The sequence below is a fragment of the Martes martes genome (genome assembly GCF_963455335.1).
Source record: "Martes martes genome assembly, chromosome: 1".
NCBI lineage: Eukaryota > Metazoa > Chordata > Mammalia > Carnivora > Mustelidae > Martes > Martes martes.
Window position 1 is genome coordinate 214,703,673 of NC_137888.1, and position 26,985 is coordinate 214,730,657.

The 26,985-nt window shown below is 56.6% G+C and overlaps 2 protein-coding genes across 2 annotated transcripts in view; one reads left to right on the top strand and one right to left on the bottom strand.

The window, feature by feature from the left end:
• The window catches only part of FSD1 (fibronectin type III and SPRY domain containing 1), a gene marked incomplete at both ends in the record, with an annotated part of 516,986 nt that overhangs the window by 295,887 nt on the left and 194,114 nt on the right, over nt 1-26,985 (bottom strand). The window lies entirely within an intron of this gene.
• The window catches only part of ZFR2 (zinc finger RNA binding protein 2), a gene marked incomplete at its 5' end in the record, with an annotated part of 44,487 nt that overhangs the window by 1,716 nt on the left and 15,786 nt on the right, over nt 1-26,985 (top strand). Inside the window, 7 exons of the mRNA XM_080817044.1 lie at nt 4,613-4,721; nt 5,075-5,495; nt 20,808-21,021; nt 21,971-22,088; nt 22,533-22,757; nt 22,861-23,150; nt 25,972-26,154. Of these exons, the coding sequence (XP_080673170.1) occupies nt 4,613-4,721; nt 5,075-5,495; nt 20,808-21,021; nt 21,971-22,088; nt 22,533-22,757; nt 22,861-23,150; nt 25,972-26,154 (1,560 nt within the window). The remainder of the gene's footprint in view (nt 1-4,612; nt 4,722-5,074; nt 5,496-20,807; nt 21,022-21,970; nt 22,089-22,532; nt 22,758-22,860; nt 23,151-25,971; nt 26,155-26,985) is intronic.

The following is a 26,985-nucleotide window of genomic DNA, read 5'->3' on the forward strand; positions in this document are numbered from 1 at the left end:
AGAGAGATCGCAAGTAGACAGAGAGGCAGGCAGAGAGAGAGGAGGAAGCAGACTCCCTGCTGAGCAGAGACCCCGATGAGGGGCTCAATCCCAGAACCCTGAGGTCATGACCTGAGCTGAAGGCAGGGGCTTAACCCACTGAGCCATCCAGGCGCCCCAAGTATATACATTTTTAAATTGTGGTAAAATACTCATAATATAAAATTTATCATTTTAACCATTGGGAAGTGTATAGTTCAGGACTTTAAGCACACTCCCATGGCTGTGCAACCATCCCTACTATCTATTTTGAGAACTTCTTCATCTTCCCGAACTGAAACTCTGTCCCCATTAAACTAACTCCCCATCTCCTGGCCCCAAACCCCTACAACCTCTAACCCACTTTCTATCTCTGTGGATTTGCCTGTTCTGGACATATCATATAAATGGAGCCATATACTATGTTATTTCTTTATGTCTGGCCTCTTTGGTTGAGCATAATTTTTCAAGGATCACCCGCATTGCAGTGTCAGTGCTCTGTTCCTTTTATGGCTGAAGAGTATATTCCACTGTATACATGAGTCACATTTTGTTTATCCGTTCACCAGCTGATGGACATCGGGGCTGTTTCCACTGTTTGGCCGTTGTGAGTAGTGCTGGTGTGAACGGGATGTGCACAGACTTATCTGGGTCCCTGTTTTCAGTCCCCTCAGGTACACGGCTGGGAGTAGAATTACCAGGACATAGGGTAGGTCTGTGTTTCACTTACTGAGGAGCCTGATCCCCCCTCCAACAGCACTTACCAGTATTTGAGATTATTTACTTATTTCTTTGTTTATTCTCTGACCCCCCAGCTAGATTATAAAATTCAAGATAAAAGAGACTTGGTTGGTCTTTTTAAAAAAATATTTTATTTATTTATTAGAGAGAGAGAGAACAAACAGGGGGAGTTGCAGGCAAAAGGAGAAGCAAACACCCCACTGAGCAGGATCCCGTGATCCCAGGTCCCCGGGGATCATGACCTGATCCAAAGGCAGACACTTAACCGACTAAGCCACCCAGGTGCCCCTGACTTGGTTGATCTTGTGCACGGCCATGTTCTCTGCAGAGGGCAGCAGCACCCGGCATAGAGGAGACTTCTAGGAGATACAGGTGTGATGTGTGGATGCTGGCTCCCCTCATGGACGTACGACAGTACTCTTCCACTCACGTTGCTGCCTCACTCACTGCATCAGGGTCTGTGCCCTCCCAGCCCAAGGCAGAAAGGCGTTGCCCCAGAGCAGGGGAGGAGAGCCTCAGCCTCCTGGCTGGAGGAAGTGGAGCTCTGGGAAGAGACACTTTAACCTCAGTTGAATGGGAAATCCAGGCCAGTCTTTGTGCTGGGCACTAGGGTCCAGTGTGTGAATCAGAAAGACTGCTTTTGCAGAACTCCCATTTGGAGAAACAGACGGGCAGAGGAGTCTGGGCTGATTTAGAGACATCTTTGGAGCAGAGTGGCTTGGGGGAGGGCGCATGGGAAGACTTCCCGGGGTGGAGGGTGGCCAGTGACGCCGTGATTTGGGCCCTGAGGAGTGGACAGGAGTGGGATGGATGAAGAAGCAGGAGAAGGGCATTCTGGACCGATTTACAAAGCCGCGGTCCCGCCCCTACGGGAGAGCGCAGGGAGCTGTCCGTGGTGCTGCGGCCACTGCCGAGGAGCCGTTGCAGAAACCAAGCTTGGCTCTCGTAAGGTTTATTATTATTATTTTTTTTTTTTAAAGATTTTATTTATTTGCCAGAGAGAGAGAGAGAGAGAGAGAGAGAACACACCAGCAGGCCGAGGCAGCGAGAGAAGCAGGTTCCCTGACGAGCAAGGAGCCCGATGCGGGACTCGATCCCAGGACTCCGGGATCACGACCCGAGCCGAAGGCAGCGGCCCGACCAACTGAGCCACCCAGGCGTCCCGGTTTATTATTATTTTTTATTTATTTTTTGGTAAGCTTTATTTTTTTTAAAGATTTTATTTATTTATTTGACAGACAGATCACAAGTAGGAAGAGAGGCAGGCAGAGCGAGAAGGGAGGAAGCAGGCTCCCCGCTGAGCAGAGAGCCCGATGCGGGGCTCGATCGATCCCAGGATGCTGGGATCCTGACCTGAGCCGAAGGCAGCGGCCCTAACCCACTGAGCTACCCAGGCGCCCCTGTAAGGTTTATTTTTAAGGGTGGTTAAAATATACATACATAACATAAAACTTGCCTTTCTGATCACTTTTAAGTGTCAAATTCAGTGGCATCAATTAGATTCACAATGTGCAACCATCCCCACCAACAATCCCCAGAACTTTTTCACTTTTCCAAACCAAAACTCTGTCCCCATGAAACACTAACTGCCCCGCACCCACGGTTCGTCATTCTCCCATAAGTTTCTTCCTTTTCTTTTCTTTTTCTTTTTTTAAAAGATTTTATTTATTTATTTATTTGACACAGAGAGAACTCAAGCAGGGGGAGTGGGAGAGGGAGAAGCAGACTTCCCACTGAGCCCAATGCAGGGCTCGATCCCAGGACCCCGGGATCATGACCTGAGCCAAAGGCAGACGCTTAACGACTGAGCCCCCCAGGCGCCCCTGTAAGTTTCTTGAGATCAAAGATGTTGCACTTTGTGGTTGTTGTGTCTCAAGTCCCTAGACCAGTGGTTCTCACAGTAGGGCAGGGATTCTGCCCCTAAGGGACATTTTGTGGTATCTGGGAACATTTTTGGTTATCATGGCTTGGGGGATGGAGACGGTGCTGGCGTTGGGTGGGTACAGACCAGAGATGCTGCTCCACATCCTACGACGCACACGACGGGCCCCCCACAATGGAGAATTCTCTAGCTCCAAATATCAACAGCATGGGTTGAGAATCCCTGTGCTAGAGGAACACCTGAGTCATAGTCTGTTCTCCCTGAACTGGGTTGAGGCAATGAAATTGCTGAAGCTCCTTGACTGTCCTTTTCCTGATTTGCAAAGGGGATTAACACAAGGACATTCACGCCCCATTATTAGTTGCTTCTGTATTTGTAAATCTGCCTACTGCCTGAAATTAATCTGTAACATTTGTAACCTCCAAATCAATACTCCTGGTGTTTTCAGGGTCATTGCAGACAACGCAGAGTGGTGAAAACTTTGAGTGCTGGCCATACACGTTCCCAGCTGGGCTTGAACAAGGCACCGTTTTGCCACCTTATTCCAGCCCAGGTTGTAAATGGTCCCTTTCGAGATCCATGTACTACCACGATTTTTGCATTTTTGCCCTTTAGTTGGTGGTTTTGCTGTTTCCAGTGGCCCCCGCACGCAGTGCTGTCTGGTGTTTCTGAGCACAAGAAGGCTGGGATGCAGCTTACAGAGAAAATATATGTGTTAGTTACGCTTCATTCAGGCATGAATTATACTGCTGTTGGCTGTTAACGAATCGACCGTGTGTATTAAATAAGGTGTCTTTAGACAGAAGCACACAGAGCACCAGATTATGTGTTGACGAGTTGATGAAAATATTGTGACCAGAGGCTCGCAGGAACCTACCCCAGGCTTTCCCCCAGGGGCCATGCTACAGCATTCATTCTCGCTGGGTTTGCTGCAACTTTATAAGACAGAGCTGCTGCCAATAATGAGAATGAACTGTATCTACTTCTAAGGGGTATTGTAAGGACCAGATAAGATCGTGCATGCAAAGCATTTAATGCTTGTAGTAAATAACACGGTGGTGGGGGGAGGGAAAGATATTATGTAATCCAGAGAAAACACTGAAACAGACTTGCTTTTGTATAAAGCATGTAGCCGTCCTTCGCTCCTCAGAGCGGCAGGGAATTGGAGGGACGCCCTGTGTAATTACCACTCTGAACCCTAGCCAGGGCATGGTGGGAGAGTGGCACTTGCCAGACCCACTCGATTGTTCCTGGTGACCACACATGGTCATGAAGACTCAGGTGGAAGAATGCCATCCACTAAATCACCCATACGGCTTTCCTTGGTACCCTGGGCTTGCCATGGTTTCTGTCCAAGAATTAACTAGCCCTGTGCCTGCTTCATATCAAGGAGGAAAGGAATACCACCCCTCCACAGTCGGAACATGTACTGTTCTTTTTAATTAATTTTTTAGAAGTGGAAGTAATTATAAATTCACATGCACTAAGAAATAACAGAGATCCTGTGTACCCTGTCCCCCCATCTACTCAATGGTAAAGTCTTACACAATTATAACACAGCCTCACCATTGCTTTCCATACGGCCGAAGCCAGGTGTCCTCAGCACCAGGTCCCTCACATTGTCCTTGTGTGGCGCTTCCACTCCCCATTCCCTCCTCCCCTACCAATCACAAATATGTTCTCCATTTCTGTAATTTTCACGTTTCAAGACTTTTATGTAAATGGAATCACGGGAGTATGTAAAGCATGTACCCTCGTTGCACCGGCCTTCCCGCATAATTCTGTAGGGCTTCATACAAGCTGCGGGCGTCAGGAGTTGACTCCTTTTTCTTGCTGAGTAGCGGTCTGTTTATGTGAAATGTGCAGAACAGGTAAGCCGGTGCAGACGACAAGCAACCAGTGGTTGCCGGAGGCTGGGAGACCGAAGGGTGACGGGTGATGCAGACGGTTTCTCCTCCGGGTGATGCACAGGTTCTGGAATCACGCAGTGGCGTTGGGCGTGCAACTGTGCCCAGGGACCACGGGACCGCACACTTCCGAGTCCAGAGTGCGAACCGTTGCACTGAACCGCGCACCGCAGGTGGGTGAACTGCGCGGCCCGCGAACGCCGTCGGTCAAGCACGAACTCTCCAAGTGACTCACACTTGGCTGTGGTTTCTCCGCCCGCCCCGGGAGCCGGGTCGTTCTCTGTAGGGCGTCCCGGGCCCCCACCCACTCCTGCCGGGAGCCACAAAGGGGCCTAGACCCTGCCCGCCCAGTGTCCCTGGAGGCAAATCACTGCCCCGCACGACCACTGATTTAGGGCCAGCAAGCTTTAGGGGCTGAGTGGGCCCTTAGAGGGTGCCCAAGGGACAAGCAGGGCGTAGCCGCATCAGCAGGGCCACCTGCACCCGGCAAGCGCGGTCAGCGCAACCCCCCACCCCACCCCAGTAGGACGCAAACCCGAAGGATCTCCGTCTCCCGCCCCCGCGGTTGAAGGCTGGGCGGGGCTCCGGGAAGGGGCGGGGCTCCGGGAAGGGGCGGGGCTCGAGGTCGACACCCCGGATGTTGAGCGGCCGGAGGGAAAGAGGGACTACAGGAAGGGGCGGGGCTTGAGCGGGGGCGGGGCTCGAGGCCGAGTCGGCCGGCAGACGTGCCGTGGGAAGCGAGGGGGTCCGAGCTTCGCGCGGGGTGGGCGGGGCCTGGGGCGCGTGGCGGGGCGCGAGCGGCACGCGGCGCGGGGGCGGGGCGCAGGGACGTCACCGCGGGCGGCCCCGCCCCTTCGCGCCTCGCGTCGGCGCGCGCTCTGTGGGGACGCCAAGATGGCGACGAGTGACTGCTCCGGCTTCGCGTGGGGCCCCGGCGCCCGGTACAGGTAACGGCCCCCGCGCCGCCGCGCCGCCGGCCCGACGCGGGCCCACTCCGGCCCCGGGGAAGCCGCGGGCCGGCGTGTTGGCCGGACCCAGGCGGGACGCGGGCTGGGAGGCCTGCGCCAGCCAAGATGGCCGCGCAGCCGGGAGGCCGCGGCTCGGACTGTGTGTGTCGGAGGGCGAGCTGGCCGGGCGGGGTCCGTAGCCGAGGGGGCGCTCGGGCCTCAGGGGAGGGCAGCGGCCCCCGCGGCGGGCACACGAGCCCGAGCCGGGGGCGGGGGGACGCTTGGCCGCAGGGTGGGCGCGGAGGGGCAGAGCCGGCGCGTGGAGAGACGGGGGCCGCGGGGGTGCGGGGCGGTCCCGGAGGGCACCTGACTGCGCAGCGCGTGGAGCGGAGGCCTAGGCCGCGGAGAGGGGAGCGGGAGGGGACCTGGCAGGGCCGGGGGAGGTGGGGTCAGGGGGCCCTGAGCCCTGACGGCGGCGGGGTTGGCGAAGGAACTCAGGGACGTTGGCGAGGGGGATGAGGCTTGATGGGGGTCAGGCGGAGACTTGGTGGGGGGTCCTGGCACCCAATAGGAGGGTGGTGGGCACTAGCGGCTTCCAGGGGAGGGCGATGGGGGCAGAGATAAGAAGCAGCCGAGGGAGGGAGGGATCTCTGGGTCGAGGCACGTGGGGTGTGCTGCACCCCAATGTACAAATACCCCCACGCTGTTCTCCGGGGCCTGTCCTTGGAGCATCTCCGCCGACACTCAAGAGCAAGTCCTGGTCGGGGCTGCTAGGGCTGGCGTCCGGGGCGGGGCGGGATGGGGGGGGGGGGCGCCTCCCTGAACCCGTCCTTCTCCAGCTGTAGCCGGGCTGAACCTCCCGGGCCGGTTTCTCACAGGCCGCGAGGACACGAGGACGCAGACTGCCCATTGCACCGCCGAGACACGAGTGTGGACCGCCCTAGGCACCTCTGCTGCACATTTCGATTTCAGCTCGTAGAAGACAGATGCGTGGACAGTTAGGGCCGAGCTCTCAGCCCCGGGGGGGTGTGATCCTGCGTGTTCCTTCCTCCGGGGTCGCAAGGGGACAGAGCGGGGCTTGGGAGGGAGGGCTGTGGACAGGAGGAGGGCTCCTGGTGTTTTCTGCGCTTGGAGTGGCTTCCGAGGTGGGGTGTTTGGCTAGTCACGGGTTTTCAGAGGGGGCCTGCCCTTTCAGCAGCGCAGTGTTTTTACTTAGCCTTCTTTGTTCCCGCCGCCTTGCCCGCGGGGTTACTCTTGCTGCTGGTGCTGGGTCGCCGCGGAGTCCACTGGTGCGGAGGCTGAGAGGCGCGCACTTTCCGACGGGCTTTACCTTCTGTCCCCTCGCAAGTGCGGCTTTCTTTTCTTCCTTTTTCTTTCCCGGTGCATTCTTCAGTTCCGAGTGGGAAGTCACTTGGATGTCGCTGTCTGTTAAGATTACCTTCCCGAGGAGGGGTGTCCGGGGGGCTCAGTCAGTCAAGTGTCAGACTTTTCGGTCTGTTCTCAGGTCCTGCTCCCAGGGGCCTGGAATCGCCCCTCGAGCGGGGCCGCACTCAGCGCAGAATCTACGTGTTCCTCTTCCTCCCCCTGGGCTCCTACCCCTGCTCATGCTCTCTCTCTCAAATAAATAAATTAAATCTTTTTTTTTTTTTTTAATGACCTTCCAGAGGAGGAATGGCGTTCTTGCACTCTGAAGTAGGTAATTCCTGGGCTTCAGCAGCAGCATCGTCCGTTATTTGCATTAGTTACATACACACTTCAGCCTCGCTGCTGTCTGTGTGCTGATGACCGGTGACTCCGCGCACTCATGTGGAGCAAAGGATGTGAAACTACCCAGAATGAAGTGCCAGACTAGTCTGTGCTTCGGAAGGGTCCCCAGGAACACAGGTTCTTAAGAAGGGAGTAGGGGACGGTGCCTGGGTGGCTCAGTGGGTTAAACCTCTGCCTTCAGCTCAGGTCATGATCTCAGGGTCCTGGGATCGAACCCCACATTGGGCTCTCCACTCGGCAGGGGGCCTGCTTCCTTCCTCTCTCTCTGCCTGCCTCTGCCTACTTGTGATCTCTCTCTGTCAAATAAATAAAATCCTAAAAAAAAAAAAGAAAAAGAAACGAGTAGGGGTGCCCGGCTGGCTCAGTCAGAAGGTGGGACTCTTGATCTCAGGGTCATACGTTCAAGCCCCATGTTGGTTGTAAAGGCTACTTAAAAAAATAAAATCTTAAAAAAAATAAGGTAAATTTAGGGGAAACTGAAACATAGGTATCATAGTAAAATAAATTACAGTCTCACAAAACCTTGAAAAGAGATCCTCTGCATTATCTGAATGACTTTAAATAGACATTTTCTTCTGGGGTAAGTGACTTTCCTTGGAACCTTCAGCTGCCTTTAGGATGTATTCTTATATAACGTGCCATGGGAAGACTAATTAGATGACAGATTTTGAGAATGCATGCCAACTTTTTGATAGCATTTGAATAATAGTATTTACAAAGCCTGTTTCAGAAGTTGTCAAAGTGAAGACAACAGTTTTTTTCTTAGAGGAATTTTGAGTAGGTTTTCTTGGCTTTTTTTTTTTTTTTAAAGATTTTATTTATTTGACAGACAGAGATCACAAGTAGGCAGAGAGGCAGGCAGAGAGGGAGGAAGGGAACTAGACTCCCTGCTGAGCAGAGAGCCCCATTCGGGCCTTGATCCCAGGACCCTGAGATCATGACCCAAGCTGAAGGCAGAGGCTTTAAACCACTGAGCCACCCAGGCGCCCCAGTTTTCTTGGCTTTTAAACTTTTTTTTTTTAAGATTCCATTTATTTGTCAGAGAGAGAGGGAGAGAGCACAAGCAGTGGGAGCAGCAGGCAGAGCGAGAAGCGGGCACCCCGCTGAGCAAGGAGCCCGATGGGGGACTCGATCCCAGGATCCCGGGATCACCACCTGAGCTGAAGGCAGGTGCCCAACCAACTGGCGCCCCTTGGCTTTTAAACTTGATAACCACAGCCTCGGATAGGAATATTCCTTACATCATTGTCCTCTATTAGTGTTGGAATCTGAATTTTTTGAATAGTTGGTCGGAATTGGATGCACATTCACTCTTGAAGGTATAAGCAAAGTTTATGATTACTTGTTGGTATGATGAGTCGCAATTATTGTATGTTATGTGGTCTTTTAAATCTCCTTGCGCTTTTTCAGAGGTGGAGTTAGTGCTGCAGATATCCAGAATGAGGGATTAATCCCATGAGAAAAATTGAATTGGGCAGCACTTTTCATGAGTCCCGAGGGCAGTTTTCAGTGCGAGCAGCTCGGGAACTGCAGGACGGTTCTGTATGTGTTTAAATCACTTTGGTGATGGAAGCGTCTAGAACTCGGAGCTGTATGCTGGAGGTCCACGCTAGTGGAACAGCACAGTCTGGCCTTCCCTGTTCCATTTCCTTTCCTCTTGATTCAGCAGTTCTGTGAGTGTCCACCTGCGCGGGACCGCTGGCTGCCTCTGCCTTCGCACTCTGGTGCTCTGGTGAAGTCTTAGTGAGACAGCGGCTGGACTTGGGGTAATGCTTGATTTCCCGTCAGGTGAAGCTTTCTTTTAATAAGCTTTTGAGACACTCTCTCGCTCTCTTTAAAGATTCATTTATTAGAGAGAGAGAGTGGGGGAGGGACACAGGGAGAGGGAGGAGAGAATCGCTAGTGGACTCCCCACGGAGCACGGAACACAACGCGGGGCTCTGTCTCACGACCCATGAGTTCATGACCTGAGCCGAAACGACAAGTGCGACTCTTAACTGACTGTGCCAGCCAGGCGCCCCACCAGCGGCTCCTTTCTCGTTGGAACGTCGTTGGTTGAACCCAGTGTTGGTAATTGGACGTCTGTCGTACTTGCTCATGAGAGCCTCACGTTGGCTGTCGAGTCCTGCCTCCCTCTGTTGACACAAGAGGTACATGTGTTAGACCAGGTGACGGCGGGGGTTTCTCTACCTCTGAAAGCAGCAGGAGGGGGCTGGAACCTCACGTGACCCCGCACCAGTCCCCAAACATTGGCCTCTCATCCATCCGCTGGATTCACAGCAGTAGACGGGCGTGGCCATCGCCGCCCCGGTTGGAAGTTCTTTGGCTGGCACTGCTTCTGGGGGCGCACAGAGTGCTTTCGCTTTGGCTTACCCGGCAGAATGTCATCAAGACAGCATTTTGAAGCATCCGCCTGGCAGGCTAACCTTGTGGCCACCCTCCATGTGGCGACCACGTTCCTTTGCCGAAGGATGGAAGAGTTGCCAAGCCCAGAATCCGGCTCACCCTGGAGGCTCAGGAAATGCCCGTCAGCAGCTTCAGGAATCCCTGCCTCCGAACGAGGCGCAGCCCAGTGGCTCTGCCGTGAGCCAGGCCGGCCCTGATTCAGAGCTGGAGGCTCTTGACTGCAGTTTTTTTTTTTTTTTTTTTTTTTTTTTAAAGATTTTATTTATTTATTTGACAGAGAGAGATCACAAGTAGACAGAGAGGCAGGCGGGGGGACGGGGAAGCAGGCTCCCTGCTGAGCAGAGAGCCCGATGCGGGACTTGATCCCAGGACCCTGAGATCACGACCCGAGCCGAAGGCAGCGGCTTAACCCACTGAGCCACCCAGGTGCCCCATCTTGACTGCAGTTTAAGGAAAGTTGCGGATGGGGTCGGGGAATGAAAGTCTCTGTCATCTCCTCAAGACCCAAGGGTTTAGCTTATCAAACTCCTTTCCAGTACGTTGGAATGTTTTCTGTGGGTTTCTGGATCTGAAATGGCATTTCTTATGGAGAAGGTACATAAGACTTTCATAATTTATTTATTATTTTTTAAAGATTTTGTTTATTAATTTAACAGAGAGGGAGAACCAGAGAGCACAAGCAGGGGGAGAGGCAGAGGGAGCAGAAGCAGGCTCCCCACTGAGCAGGGAGCCCGATTCGGGGCTCGATCTCAGGATTCTGGGACCGTGACCTGAGCTGAAGGCAGAGGCTTCACCAACTGAGCCACCCAGGTGCCCCAGAGCTTTCATAATTTAAAAAAATCTGCTCAAAAATCAGAATTGTAGGGCCTGTGGCTAGCTCATTTGGAAGAACATGTGAATCTTGATCTCAGGGTCGTGAATTCAAGCCCCATGTATAGAGTATAGAGATTACTTAAATAAATAAACTTTAAAAAAATAAAATATTTAAAAAAATCTGAATTGTTATGAGTATGAATGTATGTGAAATGTATATTTTGAATATAAAAACCTCGTGAACCGAAGTGCTAAACGAGACCATCACCGGCTGTTCGTGTGAGTGTGTAGATGTGAGGTAACACGATCTTACCGACAGATTTAGGAGCGTCCTTCCTGACGACTGTCTCCAGCGACCATGCAGCAGAGGGTATCAGATGCCCCGCACGCCGTCTGAACTCTGAGTGTCCCTCAGCCCTGTGAATCGTCGCTGACGCTCCTGGAGAACTGCGCCGAGGTCAGGGTGCAGCTCGGCGGGAACGTCAGTCGGGCTTAGCTTGTGCCACGGGGGCAGTGCTAGGACAAGGGCAGGTCAACAAATAGGTGAAGAGCTTTGTTCTCGGAAGGATCCAGGAGATAAAAGGATAATACCAAGCGAGGTTTCTCACCGCTGTGACTGCAGGAAAATCATTTTTTTCCCTCAGACTCTAAACGTGTGTGTGTATGTGTGTGTGTGTGCGCGCGTGCGTTTTTCTGCTGAGTGTGAGCTGTTGGCAGCGGTGTGTGGCGGAGCTCTCTGAACGTGTCATTACCTGCTGTAGGTTGCTCAGACATAACCCTTCTGAAGTGAGGGCCACATCCCGGGTCCACGTGTCCTTTCATGGTGAGCCTATGGGAGCGAGCGACAGCGCGCCGCTCAGGAGGGCCCTGGTCGGAGCCGGGCCTCCTCTGCCCAGTCCCTTCCGTCTCCAGCCCTCGCTGGCCCTGTCTGTCGGGTGACTGAGCGAAACGGTCTTGCCGACCTTGCATTCTAAAATCTGATGTAGATGATGTGCTCCCTAACCCCCTGCCTCCTTGCAACAAACACTTAGACCAAGAAACCTCCTTGTTGGGACGGTGGCCCTCGGCCTTGTGGCGCGGCGGCTCGCCCTCCCTGCCTGCGTGAGGGCAGCCTTCACCGAGAGCAGGTTTGTGGCTTCTCATTCCTGTTCCCGTCCGTCACGGGTTGGAAGTTGGCCGCCTGCGCACCGTGTCTGAGTCACACCTGCTTTCCTCGGCCCGGGCGGTGGGCTCGTTGCTTGCTTCATTTGATGGAGCTTGCCGGCACTTAAAAATCGGGAGACTTTGGGGGGCCTGGCTGGCTCGGCCGGAGGAGCATGTGACTCTGGATTTGGGGGTCATGAGTTCAAGCCCCATGTTGGGTGTAGAAATTACTTAAATAAAAAACATTAAAAAAACAGGGATGCCCGGGTGGCTGAGTCGGTTAAGTGTCTGCCTTCGGTTGAGGCCATGGTGAGCCCTGCTGCTCCCTCGGGCTGCCGCTCCCCCTGCTCCTGCACGCACGTGCTCTCTCTCTCTGATGAACACATAAATAAAATAAAATAAAAAATGAGAGATTTTGCAAAAAACCTGATTTCCAGCCTTGCTTAAAATCGGGAGATCTGGCACCCCCGGTCTGTCCGCGCTGCTGGGCCGCGTGAGCTGCTGCTGAATTGTCCTGCCATCTCAAGAGAGGGCTTCGCGCTCTGCAGCCCCGTACGCCGAGGGCAGGGAAGAGGGAGTGACTTGCTCAAGGCCCCAGTGAGCGGGGCAGGACTAAAGCCATCCCGCCGGCCTGTGGCTCTCCTCCCTGTTCCCAGGCTTGAGACCTCTGTGACTCTGGCTCCGTGCTCGGCAGAGCCCTCTCGTGCGTAGGCTCTCCTCTCTGCCATCTTGCTTGAAGGGAACGTCTCCCTTGAGCCTGTGGGATTTTAAGCCCTGGAGGTGCCTGAGTGCGGACGTGGGAAGGTCCGTGCCACCGCGTGCAGGAAGAATCGATCAATGTCCCGAGAGACATGCCGCATCGCACGGGGCCAGCGTAAACCTGCCCTGTGACCTCGGCGACTGCTTTTTGGCACCCGCTGTTCCAGCAGAGATTCTGAACCTGGGGCCTGCGAAGCCAGGGTGACTGCAGGCAAAACTGCCGTTTCCAAGGAGTCCGAGGGAAGGAAGTCTCAGCTTCCGCCTGATTGGAAACCGAGAGAAGGCGAGGTGACCAGTGACCTCCCATCAAGGGGAGCCTGAGCTGGGGCGGGGTGGTCTCCCTCTGGACGTGTGGCAGCGAGCCTGGGAAGGAGAAACTGCCTCTCCTGGCCTGGGCTGCTTTTCCCCCAAACGCGAGGCTTGATCCCCCACACCAAACCTTGGTGTCCTTGCCTGTTTTCACAGGTCTGAGTTTCTCAGTGGCATGTTTGACATTGGGGCAGGTCACTCTGGGGTGGGCCCCGTGGGGGGGGGGTGGAGTAGCATCTGTGGCAGCTGACCCAGCGCCAGCAGCACCCCAGTCGTGACAACCACAGATGTCCCAGCACCACCCAGTGTTCGCTAGGGGCAGAGTCACCCCGGGTGAGAACCCCTACGCCAGATTTCCTAGGTTTTGGCAACCGTATGGGCCGTGCCTGTGGGAGGTCTTTGCCACGAGCTGTGTTTTGGCTCGGTCAACTCCTAAAACCTCAGTGTGGCAGATCGGTTGCCAAAATGTCCCTGTCCTTCATTCCTTGTGTCCTCACCTTTTCTGCTATGACCTTGCAGCATTTCCCATCTGGAAGTAACATCTGTTTCCTTGGCCCTTGAGTCTGGGCTTCCTTGTGCCGTGTCTTGCCAACGGACTGCCATGGAAGTGATGCCGCTGTAGACTGCAGTCGGGGCCCCCCAGAATTTCTAACTGAAACCTAGTCCTCCAGATGATGGTAGGGGAAGGTGGGGCCTCTGGGAGGGGCTTAGGTTATGAGGGTGCAGCCCTCATGAAATGGATGAGTCCCCTTATGAGAGAGCCCCCCTCCCCCGGCAATAGAGCTCTGTCACCCTGTCCTCCACCCCGTCCCTCACCAGACACGGCGCCTGCAGGCACCTTGAGCTTGGACTTGGAGCCTCTAGAGCCTTCGGGAACGCTGCCGCGTGAAGGCCCCCAGGCTGGCCGTGGAGGAGGAGATGCTACAGGGAGGTGGCCGGAGTGTCCCGTCTGCTCGCCAGCCGCCCTCCAGCCGCCGACTTCAGGTGCAGTGCAGCCCCGCCTACAGAATCTTGAGGGAAACTTGACAATTGCTGCTTTAACCAGGAAGCCACAAACCTTTTCAGTAACGGGCCAGAGTAAATACTTGCAGCTTTGTGTGTATCGTAGTCGTCTGGGGCGGCTTGTCAACAGTGGGAACATACCCCACCACAGTTCCGGGGCTGAACGTCGGAGATGGGGGTGCTGGGGGGTGCTGGGTTCTGGTGAGAGCCCCCTGGAGGGTTGTAGACTGACTGCCTCCCCGCTGTGTCCTTGCATGGAGCGGGGAGGGGAGCAATCCCCTCCTGACTCAAGGGCACTCGTGAAAGCTCCAACCTCCTGACGCCATCTAATCCTAATCCCTCCCAGAGGTTCCGCCTCCTAACACTGTCTCACTGAGCCGCAAGGTTGCAACATTGGATTCTGGGAGATGCAGACATTCGGTCCCTAACAGCAGGCCATATGGTGTCTGAGCTCCCGCGCGCTAGGGCTGCCGCTAGGGCAAAGGCAGCCGGGAACAGTACCCAAACAAGTGGGCGTGGCTGTGTGCCATCAAGCTTTCGTTTTTGACTCTGATCTGTGAATGTCACTTAATTTTCACGTGTCACGAAATAGTTCTTTAATTTTCTCCAGCCATTTGAAAATGGGAAAACCATTTTTTTGCTGTGGGCCTTACAAAAGCAGGCGGTGGGCAGATGTGGCTGTCCCTTGCCAAACCCTGCTTAACACCCTCCCATTTCTCCCCTTTCCTCCCCACCTGGGCACTGCTGTGCCAAGTCTGTCTTGAGAGTGGGTGTGAGATGTACAGCACATGCCCTCCCCGAGTCCGAGGGGCATCCCACGCTCCGTGTCCTCCTGGAGCTGCCTTAGCTGACTTAAAGGGAGGCAGCGCTCTACCTTCCCAGACCATAAACCCCAGCAGGTGCTTTCGTGGTGTCCCGAGCCGCCGGTCAGGATGCGGTGGGTCTCACGTTCCCTTTCCGGGCCGCCACCACTTTGATCACTGTTCGTCACACGTTGACTCCCCTCGACTGCCCTGCAAAGCCCCATCTTAAGTGTTTGGAGAGCGCAGAGGAGGAAAGAAGAGACGGGACGGTTAGGAGGAGCCCTTCCCCGCCTCCCCAGGTCAGAAGAGGCCTTGCAGTGAAGGGCACCTGGGATTTTGGTGGCTGGGGCTGGGATGTGGTGCCCCCAGCCCCGAGAGAAGGGCTGGAATGGACATTGAAATGGGAGAAAAGCATAGGGGCTGACCAGGAAACAGTGCTGTGACCTGAGGGACAGAGGATTTGGGGGGTGGCAGGAGGCTAGGTGGTGGGCTCGCGGCTCTCAGATGTAAGGCAGAAGCCGGGGTTTATGCAGTAAGCAATGGGGAGTCACCAAGATACCTGCTCATAAGATTTGTCCTGTTTTAGGATGCTAAGGGGGTGCTTTGGGCTGAATTGTGCCCCCCCCAGCCCCCATTGGGACTGGAGGTAGGGCCTCCAACAAAGTCATTCCAGTTACGTGAGGACACAGCGGGGGGTCTGAGACAGCCCTCCTGGCCCCATTCTGTGGGCTGTGCTTGGTCTGTGGTCAGTGGGGTGGGAGCCAGGCCGGGCAGGAAGCCGCGAGAGGAGGCCGGCACCAGGAGGCGTATGTGGAACATACGTGGCCGGGACCCTGCAGCATCGCCAATAACGTTTGGTGGTTTAAAGAGATGCCCACGAACCCTAATCCCTGTCCCTCCCTTCAAAAGTCAGGGCCTAATCCTCTGCCCTGGGGTGTGGGTTAGATTCGGTAATTCGCTTCCAACTAATGGCGCATGGCTGAAGTTCTGCCTCGTGATCGGTGTCAGAGGCTGGGTCACGTCCGGCTTCCGCACCCGACTCCTCGCTTCTACCCCTGGGAGAAGCCAGTTGCCGTGTCTGAGAATACGCAAGCCGTGCTGGGAAAAGCCCGCACAGGAGGCTCCAAGGCCCCTTGCAAACAACCGGCACCAAACTGCCTTCTGGCTGAGGGAGTGTGCGGGAAGCACAGCCCACCACCCCAGTCAGGCCGTCACATGCTGCCGGCCCAGCCGCCGCCTTGCTGGTGGCCTCAGGAAGAGCGGGAGCCCAGAGCCCAGCCAAGCCACTCCTGTGTTCCTGACCCGCAGAAACGGCGAAGGTCAGCATCACCGCGAGGCCGCAGCCGTGGGATGATGTTCGACGGCAGTATGTAACCAGTGCGTGGTGTCAGTGTCCGCCAGTAGGAAGCTGGGCAAGCGAATTGTGACCCATTCAAACCCGCCTTTAAGTTCGGGAGGCCCAGCACGGAAGTGCCAGTGGACCGCGTACCATATGCCCGAGCACTTCATAAACCAAGCTGGCAGAAAGTTAAATACAGTATGTTTTATCTTACCCGCCTTGAGAAATAAAGCTTCCCGGTGGCCAAAACACAGAGGCCAAGGTTTTCCTGGTTGGCAAAACATCAGCGATGACTGAATTTCTCTATTTTTTTTTTTTTTTTAAAGATTTTATTTATTTATTTGACAGAGAGAGATCACAAGTAGGCAGAGAGGCAGGCAGAGAGAGTGAGAGGGAAGCAGGCTCCCTGCTGAGCAGAGAGCCCCATGCGGGACTCGATCCCAGGACCCCGAGATCATGACCCGAGCCAAAGGCAGCGGCTTAAACCACTGAGCCACCCAGGCGCCCCCTGAATTTCTCTATTATCATGCATGTCTGGGCATTCTGTTGAGGGACTAGTGCTGTTGATGTCTTAAAATAAATTCATAAATGATTGTATATGCTGTAAAATTTATTTTTAATTTATTTATATCATTTTATTTCAGCACAAATGATGTTTGTGTGATCAAGATTTTCATATGTCATTTGAGTTTTGCTACTAAAATGACCTGAAGCAGGTGTCATCGGTGGGCTGACTTGCGTCCTCCCTAAAATTTAACTGTAGAAGTGCTCACCCCCAGGACCTCACTCAGAATAGGACTGTGTTTGGAGATGGGGTTTTTAAAGAGGTGATTAAGTTAAGATGTGGTCACAAAGGTGGGCCCTGACCCAGTGTGACTGGCACACCTGTAATGAGGAGATGGGGACACAGACACGGGTCCAGGGACGACCCTGTGAGGACACGGGAGAAGACAGTGTCTGCACACCCAGGAGAGACATCTGGGAAGGAACCGGCCCTACCAACTGCCTGATCTTGGACCTCCAGCCTGTACAGCACTGTTGTTGAAGCTGCCCTGTCGTGGGACTTTGTAATGGCAGCCGGGGCAAGCCAGCACGGCCCCTTCCATCTCAGTCGGGGTTCCATCTCAGAGCCGCAGAACGCAGGAGATGGTCAGAGAGCCCGAGTGCCCAGAGGGATGGGCCACAGCCAGCGCCATCCCTGGATCCTCAGAGGGACGTGAATTCTTACCTACACGGACACCTGGGGGCACGAGGCCTTCATTTCTGCTGGACTCTCCGTTGAGAAAAGCTGAGCTAAAAGATCTAACCTTAAAATGCAGTTACAGCTGGAGTGTCCAAAGCAGGTGTATTTGCATCAAAAATGCTGGGTAAATGTAAAACATGGAAAAACCAACATAATTTTTCATGTGTTTCTAAAAAGTTTCTTTTCTTGGGCGCCTGGATGGCTCAGTTGGTTAAGCGACTGCCTTCGGCTCAGGTCATGATCCTGGAGTCCCAGGATGGAGCCCCACATCAGGGTCCCTGCTCGGCGGGGAGTCTGCTGTTCCCTCTGACCCTCCCCCTTCTCAGGCTCTCTCTCTCTCTCTCATTCTCTCTCTCAAATAAATAAAATCTTTAAAAGTTTTTTTCTTAAAATATTAAAACATGTCTGTTAAATGTTAAGACAAAATACGGGGGGGTGGGGAGTGACTGGTGGTGGTTATGAGGTTTCTTTTTGTTGTAGCAAAATAGACATAAAATGTACCAGTGAACCGTCTCTAAGCGCACAGCTCGGCGTCATGAGGCACACTCACCCTGTCCTGCGAACCCCCCCACCCTCTGTCTCCAGAACTTTCCATCTCCCCAAAAGGAGTCTCCATCCCCACAAAGCACGGACTCCCCACCCTCTGCCCCAGCCCTGGCTCCCACCATCTCTCTGTGTGGACAGGACTCCTCTGGGGACCTCCTGGGAGTCGAGTCCTGCACGATGTGTCCTTCTGGGTCTGGCTCCTCTCACAGCCCAGTGTCCTCGGGGTCCCTCCATGCCATGGCAGGGTTGGGATTCTTTCTAAGGGCGGATAATCCATTGTGTATGAGTGTAGACCATACTTTGCCTTCATGTTCTAGAGCAAGAGGTGGGGAGAAGGGTCTCTCCAGGGCCTGAACAGGAGGCCCTTTAGTCACAAGAGGGGGAGGGGGCCTACATGCTTGTATGCTTCTCAGTAAATTGTGTGTGTGTGTGTGCGCGCGCGTGCATGTGTGTGAGAGAGAGAGATGGGTGGGGACTTGTGCGGCCCATAGGTCTTTCTGTGATGGTGGAAATGCTCCCTCCGTGCTTTCCACCACGGTCACCACTAGCCACCTGTGGCTCATGAAGCCTGAATTAATTACAATGAAACTAAATGTCGAGTTCCACTCCTCCGCCACCGGAGCCACACACTGGAAGTGCGTAGGGGCCACACGTGGCCGGTGCCACCATATTGGGCCATGTGGCTCTAGGGTGTGGGGCCGGGTTCGGGGCCCTCTAGCCCAAGAGAAGGGCAGCGTGGGACACAGCCGAGTTAAAAACGAAGCGAACACAAGTGTTTTATGGAGGTGGTGCCTTCCAGCAGCCTGGGGGTGTTGGGGCTGGAGAAGCAGGAGGCGCGGTGGGGTGCAGAGTAAGGGCGTAGCTTTATACACAGCCTGACGCTGAGACACGACACTGTGTGGCAGGAGGACTTGCTCCCAGGTGGCAAAAGTCTGCCAATCACGGCCAGCCCCAGACGGGGGCGGCGGGGAAGGAAGGAAGGGAATCTGGTGGGGGATGATTCAGTTTTCATTATTTAAAGAAGTTCTGAAGCAAATACGGCAAAATAGGAAGGCTCGGGGCACCCTTTTATATTCTAGGCTCGGAATATTCTTTTTTTTTTTTTAAAGATTTTATTTATTTGACAGAGATCACAAGTAGGCAGAGAGGCAGACAGAGAGGAAGAGAAGCAGGGTCCCTGCTGAGCAGAGAGCCCGATTCGGGGCTCGATCCCAGGACCCTGAGATCATGACCTGAGCCGAAGGCAGAGGCCTTAACCCAATGAGCCACCCAGGCGCCCCAAGGCTCGGAATATTCTTGTAGTAAAGAGGCCTTAATACCGAGGGATTCAGAGAGCCGTTCGGCCACCTGCTCCACCTGCTTTTGGCCAAGAAAGTCTCTGAGACGGGGAGAAGAGAGCCACGATCGCACGCGCGGCTCCCTGGGGAAATCCGCGGGCTCGCACAGCGCACGGGGCGCTTCCGTCTCACCTGGGAGAGGAAGGCATCTTAGGTTGTTGCAGAGCGGACGGCTGGCTTCCCTTTGTGTCGTCATTTCACTGTAGAGCTGCAGATTTCGAGTCGTTCGGACGGCGGCCTTGCACCCAGGAGTGGCCCCTGGGGTCCAGGACGCGGCCTTCGATTGCATCTGGAAAGCTGCCGTAGATGGGAGCTGCGGGGATGCCCCCCCCCGCCCTTTCCCAAACACGTGTCCCCGGGGAAGCCTGTACGTACCTGCTCCCACCGCTGTTACTCACTGCGCACCTGCCGTGTGCTGGGTGCCACTGCAGTGCCGGAAAGACCTTGGGACACTGCCATCCTGTGCCCCTGTGGCCTTGTGCTGGGGGGGAGGGGATGACCAGGGCACAGACAGGTTGGAGAGGATCAGGTGGTGCTGGGAAGAAAACTCCAGCGGGGTGAGGGGGACAGGGTGCTGCTGCTGTCCTAGACGGGCTCTGAGAGGGCTTGTTGGAGGAGGTGACATTCGAGCAGTGACTTACAGGAGGGGGATGGGGGGCACCAGCGTCAGGGCTGCATCTCAGAGCCTTGGAGGATTCTAAGCAGGAGGGCGACACGGGCAGGTGTATGCTGTACTCTGGTTGTCAGGGGGTTGGACATGCCAGGGAGGGGGTGGGTGGGCCCCTGGCTGGGGTGAGGCCCCGGGCTCTGCTGGCTTCCAGCTCCTGCGAGGTATGTTTGCACTTGACTGTGTGGTTGACCCTCGGCGTTCTGCTCAGCCCGGAGGGTGCTCCCCGTGCTGTCCCAAATGGGCAGCAAGCCACTCAGAGGGACGGTGCGGCCTGGCTGTCATTGTGTGGCTAGCTTTGGGCCAGAACATGTGTGAAGGTACCAGGTGTGTGAGCACCGGTGGCTGCGGTCCCTTTGTCCCCAGGCCTGCCTGCCCCAAACCCCATGCACACACCCGGCCTTGTCCCCTGGTTCGCCGGAACTTCATGGGACCCGTGATGGGGCTAAAAGCTTTGACGGTACCTTCGCAGACAAAGGGACTTGCCCAAGGACCGTCTACTCAGTGGCTGACACTTAGTGGAGTGAGGGGCGCTTGGGTGGCAAAGATCGGGGTCTGAATCGAGCACTTGACCTGTGTCGCCGATCTGCAGAATTTCCGCATTCAGAAACGGGACAGAGGGACATGGTGACAACCTTCTCTGTGGCAGTACGGGGAGAATGCGCTGGTGTAGACAGAGGCCTCAGTGCCGCGCAGAGCAAGCTGGCAATAAAGCGGGTTCCTGTGACTACGAGTTTGTAGTTTCTTGTTCACTGATCTGCATTTTAGTAATCGGGGGATCCACTCTTTCCTCGGTCACAAAATGCCATTCAAGTCCAGCTTCCGTTGAAGAACCCTGATGTGCAGGAAAAGCTTGCTGCCCACACGGGTGGGCTGAGAAGACCACGGGGCTCAGGCCCTGACTTTGCCACTTCCTGTGCCTCAGTTTCCTCTCCCGCAAACAGGGACAAGGAGGGTCCCTGACGCAGAGTTGTTGGGACGTTGCGTTATTTTGGGACGTTGCGTTATTTTGTGAAAAGTGCTGAGACCCCAGCCTGTTCCTGTGGCAAGGTCTGAAGAAACGTCAGTTGCAGGAAGAATGGGTGCACCGTAGGCCTCCAGAGCGGCTGACGCCCGCGGGCTCGGGGCGCCTGAGCTCGTCTGACGTAGCCGGCTTTTGTGTGTATTTGTGGTTCTAGCGCGGGGCCTCCGATGCCTTTTCCCCTCCCCGCCTCTGGAGCCAGCCTCTCCACGGGACCCGCTGCTGGAATGGGTCCTGCCGTGACCCCACCGTTTCCCGCGGCTGCTCTGCCCCCCAGGCCTGTCCCCCCAGCGGGGTATGGCGGGTACCAGCTCCACTCTAGCCCGCCCCGGGAGCCCGCCCCGGCGCCCACCGTGGCTCCCTCCTACCAGGTATCAGCCTGGCCTTTCTTTGACGAGCCCCGGATAACGTTGAGGGGGCACGTGCAGTGGGCGCCCCGTACAGGCACGCAGACGGGGACACGGACTTCCCTCCCTGCCCCGGACAGTGAGCAGGGCGTGGGCTTGTGCTCGTTGGGCATTTCTGGTGCTGATGATGCCAGCTTCCCCTCTCTGAGCCCTGGGCCTAGAGGTCTGGCCGCTGCGTTTCCACTTGGAATTGCCAGCGTGTCCCATCCCGGACGTGGTCCAACCCTCCTGAGCCTCTGCCACCCACCGCTGGGACCCCCTAATGTCAGAGGGTGTACCATGGGCTGCCCGGCTGGCAAAGCTCACGCTGTCTGGTTCCGCCTTCTTCCTCCCTCCCTTACTTTTGGGACCCCCCCCCCTCCGGCCCACCCCCATGCTCTCGCACACCCCCAGGGCTGGCCTCTGCTTTTGTCCTCACCTGCCCGTCATTGTCCTGTTCCACGCAACACCCTGTGTGCCCCTTGGCACAGCACCCAGACCCTCCCTGAGCCCCTGGCCCCATTTGTCCCCCCGGCCCCCTCTCCTGGCTGCAGCCGCTGTGTTCACAGCCCTCTGCTCCTCCCGCAAGCCCACCGGCTGACTCCGTGTGGGGGCCCCTGCCTCCGGCTGTCCCTGCCCAGAGCCCCGCCCCCACGTCCGCACCTGCTGCCGTCCCTGCACTGCTCCTCCGAGGAGCTGTCTCCAAGCTAGGCCTTCCGCAGAGCACTTCTGCTCTCAGATGGTAACATTTCCACGAGAGCGGCCACATCTGTGTCACTGGTCACTCTGTCCCCAGCTCCTGAAACGGCCCGGTTCAGAGCAGGAGCCCAGGAACCCTGGGAACACACACGTGTGGGGTGCGCGAGGGCACACCCTGCCCTGAGAGGCTCCCCCCAACCCCCGCTCTTGTGTCGCTCTGGTAACCCCCTCGCAGGACAGTTACAGCTACGGACCTCCGACAGATGCCGGAAGCTACGGTAGCTTCGAGAACAAAGAGTATTACCTGCCCGCTGCCAGCCAGCCTCAGCTCACGGCCACGGCCTGCCAGCCAGGTGTGTTTCTGCAAGGAGCCACTGGCTTTACAGGGGGCGGGGAGGGCTCCCCCCTCACCCCGGCCCCGTGAGGTCACACTCTAAGCTTTGCAGATCCGCAGGCGGGCTCCGAGGCTCCGGCTCTCTTCACTATGCCTGGAAGACTTAGCTGGGGGTGGGGGTGGGGGTGGGGGAGAGAGGGCGGGAAGGAAAGAAGCAGAAGGAAAAGGGGAGCTAACCAGGCTTATTCCGAGAAGGCTTTCCCCAGCTGGAAGGAGGTGAGTTCTGCTGAGAACCTGGAGTTTCGGGATGGGAGGGCCTGGGGCTCTGGACTTGCGGGCAGTTGTGGCCAGTAGGGGTCTGGGGAGGCCACTGGCACAGCTACGGGGTGGGCGTGGCTCCCGCTGTCCGCCTGCGGGTTGTGGTAACGGGCGGCTTTGCAGAGAGGTTCTGCTTGCCCTCCAGGGACTAAAGGACCTTCTGTCCAGCCCAGTGGAGGGTACAGCCAAGCGCAGCCCCTACAGCCAGCAGCCACTGCCAAGGCAGGGCAGCCAGCCAACGCCCCAGCCTTGAGCTACACCGAGAACTACACCTACCCGCTGGCGACCGGCGCTCTGCCCGTGGCCTCGGTCTCCCCGCTGCCTTCCTATGCCCCGACCTCCTACAGCCCCACCTCTGCCCCGGACACGGGTAAGATGCGTTCCTGTGTACCAGCAGGCACAGGCCGTGCCTCTCACAACGTCCTCCAAACCAACCCGTCTCCCTATGTCTGGTTTTTCTCTCTGCTTCCTAGGACCTGCCTACCCGAGCCATGCAGCAGCGATGCACTCGGCAGCCGGTCCTCAGTGTCCCCCACCGCCGCCCCTCCAGCTGCCGCCGCCTCCCCAGTTGCCCTTCCCACTCCCCACGCCCCCAGGTTCCCTGTGGGGCAGCCCCGGAAGCAGTCCCAGGGCCAGCTCTGCCACCGGCAGCCTCTCTGGAAAGCTTCTGGCTCCCCCTAAGGCACCGAAAGCCAAGAGTGGCCCCAGGGAGCCCCCGCTTCACTACTGTGACATCTGTAAGATCAGCTGTGCTGGTCCCCAGGTCAGCTGCCCTCCACACCTGCTGAGCAGGCCCAGAGGACCTTCCTGGGGACCGTGCTGCCCGCCTGAGGCTGGGAGAGCCCCCTTCCCCCACCCAGCTAACCAGACATCAGGGGCATTGCCTGTCCCCGAAGGCCTGTTAGTAAACTAGCAGCGTCAAGCGCACGTCAGGTTTGCCTTTCCCGCGTGCTTGCGGAGGGCGGAAGGGCAGCACGACACTGACTGCTGGTGGCGGGAACGGGGTCTTGGGGCTCCCCTTGACTGAGTGGGCGGCGGTGAGCAGAGCCCCTCCTCTGCCCGCGATGGGTGCAGGTGCAGCAGACACAGTTCCAAGAGGCGCCTGGGGGTGGCGCGCCTCGATGCAGGGCCCTGGGCGGCCGGAAGCAAGTGTGTGCGTGCGCGTGTTGTGTGCCCGTTGTCTAAGGGAGATCCCAGCCACACTCCCAGATAACCCAGCTCGTCCTCTGGAAAGGTCATGAGACACGAGGGCCCCGGCTTCACAGGAATCACGTGCTAGTTTTGTCGTCTTCCTGAGAGAAAGCTGGAACCTGGAGGGGTGCATAGACCCCAGGATCGCAGGCCGTCGGGGTGCATGGGGAGACCCTGGAAGCCCCCATCCAGCCCCCACTTACCAGGCGGGCCAGGGCCCTTTCCTATCTCCTGTGGTCTCTACAGGCCTCTTGATTGAACCTCACATACGCTTTTTCCGCAGTGAGACTCGCGCTCATTAAAGGGAAGTTAGTTTTCTGTGCTCCCGTCTTGGCTTCTCTGGGTGACTTTTATGCTGCATCTTGGGGTTCTTCGTTCCTTTCACGGGTCAAACACCAGCCTCTGCTAATTCTAGACCCTTCACAACACTGTGTTGCGTGAGTGCGAGACGCTCCCCAGGAAGGGGACACGTGAGTGCTGTGGGGTAGGTCGGAGCCCAGCCCTGCGCTCCCTGTCACCGGAGCAGGTGTCTGAGCTGGTCTCCTCGGGGACAGGCGCAGTGACAGGCTTTGCCCGAGCATGTCCCCACGCGTGCAGTGCGCCACAGGAATGTGACCTCTTGTTCCCAACTTTTTGCTGAGGTCTGTAGCACTCTTCAGATGAGAATTTTTTTAAAAGTTTTATTTATTTATTTGACAGAGAGAGAGGTCACAAGTAGGCAGAGATGGGGGCGGGAAGCAGGCTCCCCGCTGAGCAGAGAGCCCGATGCGGGGCTCGATCCCAGGACCCTGAGATCATGACCCGAGCCGAAGGCAGAGGCCTAACCCACTGAGCCACCCAGGCGCCCCCAGATTGGAATTTTGACGGAGGATGTTGTAGGTTGCAGGCGGACGTTAAGTCATGACTCAGAGAAGTCCCTGTGTTCCCAGCCCAGCTTCCCCAACGGCAGCCAGTCTCCCAGCCAGGGTGTTGACCTTGATCAAGGCTCCTTCTTACCCTCATGTCTGCAGTTTCACTTGTCCCCACGTGCACGTGTGTCTGGTTCTGGGTGCACTCACCCCCCCGGGGGGGCTCCTGCTGCTGCCACCAAGCCACCACCGCTGGGACCCTGAGACTTTCCAGCACTGACCCACCCACCCCCGCCCTGCGCCCCGTCCGCTGCATGCGAGGGTGTCCGTCCCCGAGCTCCCCGTGGCCCCTGGCGGTCCTGGTGCCTGTTCCCACAGTATCCGTCTAGGTGGCCTCTCTCAGGACGGCCCGGTTGACCGTGTGGCCTCCAGGCCAGCCCTACGGGGCCAGGGGGAGCCCTTGGAGCTGCAGGAGCACCAGACGGGCCTCTTTCCAACGCCCTCTTGGTCTCCCTCTTACACGCTGAACACGTTGGCGGCGGGGCGGCCCGGGGCAGGAAGACAGTTGCAAACGGTTCCTCTTACTTTGAGCTTAGGACCCTGTGCTGCACGTGCCGTAGGTCATCTCCTGCCACTTGCTGTGGCCTCCGCGTGTCAGGGGAAGGCCTGGGGCACAGAACACGGGAGCTGGGACTGGAAATGAGACTGTGGTTGGTCGAAGCCGTGGGGGTTAACTGGTGCGCGTGTAGGGTGCGGGCTGCCTTCCTCGTGACGCTAGCGGCAGCTTCCCACTAGCATCACTGGGTCTATCCTTCCAGGCTTTTCTCTGCCCCGTGGGCTTTTGCCCGGTTTGTGTGTGTGTGTGTGTGTGTGTTCTGTGGCTCAGGTCAGTGTTCAGAAGTTTCCTGAGTTCCAGTAAGTACTGTCTGCCTCTGCCCCCGATCTGCTCCAGAACCAGCCCGTGTCACTGGCCCGTGTCGCCATGTCGGCCCGAGTCTTGGCAGAGTCAGGGTGCGTGGGTTGAGCGGACCTGCTTGGAGCGTGTTCACTGCAGCTGGCCTCGTCTTGAGGGTTCCCGGAGAGGAGTGTGGGATGCCACTAAGAGCTTGGTCACCTGCCGGATGCCATCCAGTATTTTGGGCCTGGCAGTGCAGCCCGCGGGGCCTGTGACGCACGCACCTGCCCTGGCCTGGCCCCCTCTGTGTGTTAGCCGCCTTCTGACAAACGTGCCCCGTGCGATTCAGGTAGTGGCTGTCCTCGTGTGGTTTCTGAGGTCAGATCCTGAGAAGCCAGCATTTTCCTTCCAAGGAGCCCCTGAAGCCAAAGCAGCTCACCCATTTTTAGAGGAAAAACAAACCTTCTGTGGTCCAGGCTGAGTGTCTAGCCTAGTGACTGGGTTTAACAAAGGGGCACTCGAGCGTCTGCGCGGCCGGTGATCAGAGGCAGAGGGTCGGTCTGGGTCTCCCCGTGAGTGAACCGTGCGTGCGCGTACACACACACACACACACACACACGTCTCTCAGACCTCTCTCACTCTGCCTGCAGACCTACCGTGAGCACCTGGAGGGGCAGAAGCACAAAAAGAAAGAGGCGGCCCAGAAGGCGGGCACCCAGGCCAGCGGCGGCCCATGCGGGGTGCAGGGGAGGCCACGCTGCGGGCTCTGTGCCGTGTCGTGCACGGGGGCGGACGCCTACGCTGCTCACATCCGGGGTGCCAGGCACCAGAAGGTAGGAGCCCTCAGGGCCCGACAGCCACGAGGGGGCCGCCGCCAATGATGGGAAGCCGCTCCAACGGGGCCCCGGGCCATTGCATTCCTCCGAAGGGTGTCCCCCTGCCCCCTGGACCAAGGCTTGGAGCGATGTGACGGCCTTGGCCCCAGACTGCAGGGGAGACCGCTCTGGGCCTTGGGTATCTACGTGTTTATAGAAACGAGGGTTCGGGTGTTGATGAGGTCAAACTGCGCGTTCCGTTTGGGGTCTGCTTTTTAACAGTGATGCCGATCCGATTCAGTTACACAGTTCAGCCAGTAAGTTTTCACGTCCATGTTAATAGCAGTGTTTTAATTGACAGGGAGTAACTTAATACCTGTGTTTGTAGTATCAATTACTATCGTAACGTGAACATCTTCCTATGGCCTTGAAAGTGCCTGTATTATGTCAGCTTATGGAGAAACTTGATGGGATTCCCCCGCCTGAGGAAAGGTAGGGAGACCCCACCTCTCTGCCCAGGGTCTGCCCTTGCCACGCTCCAGCGGGAACTTTTTGAAAAGCAGCAACCCTTCCCAAATGGTATTGATAACCCGCAAGGTACTGCTTGCTTAAGGGGTGTGTGTTGCCGGCAGAAGGAAAGCCTGGCGGGACACGAGCTTTCAGCCATGTAGGAGGGCAGGAGGATTAGGAAGGCCCCTGTCTCAGGGCCCCACACAGAACGTGCCACGCTCCCTCCTGCCCCCGGGCCTTTGCTCCCACTCTCCCCGCTACCCACAGGCCTTTGCTCCCACCCTCCCCCGTGGCTGGCCCTCCTCCATCTCCCCACTGCAGAGCTGGGCCACCCTCAGA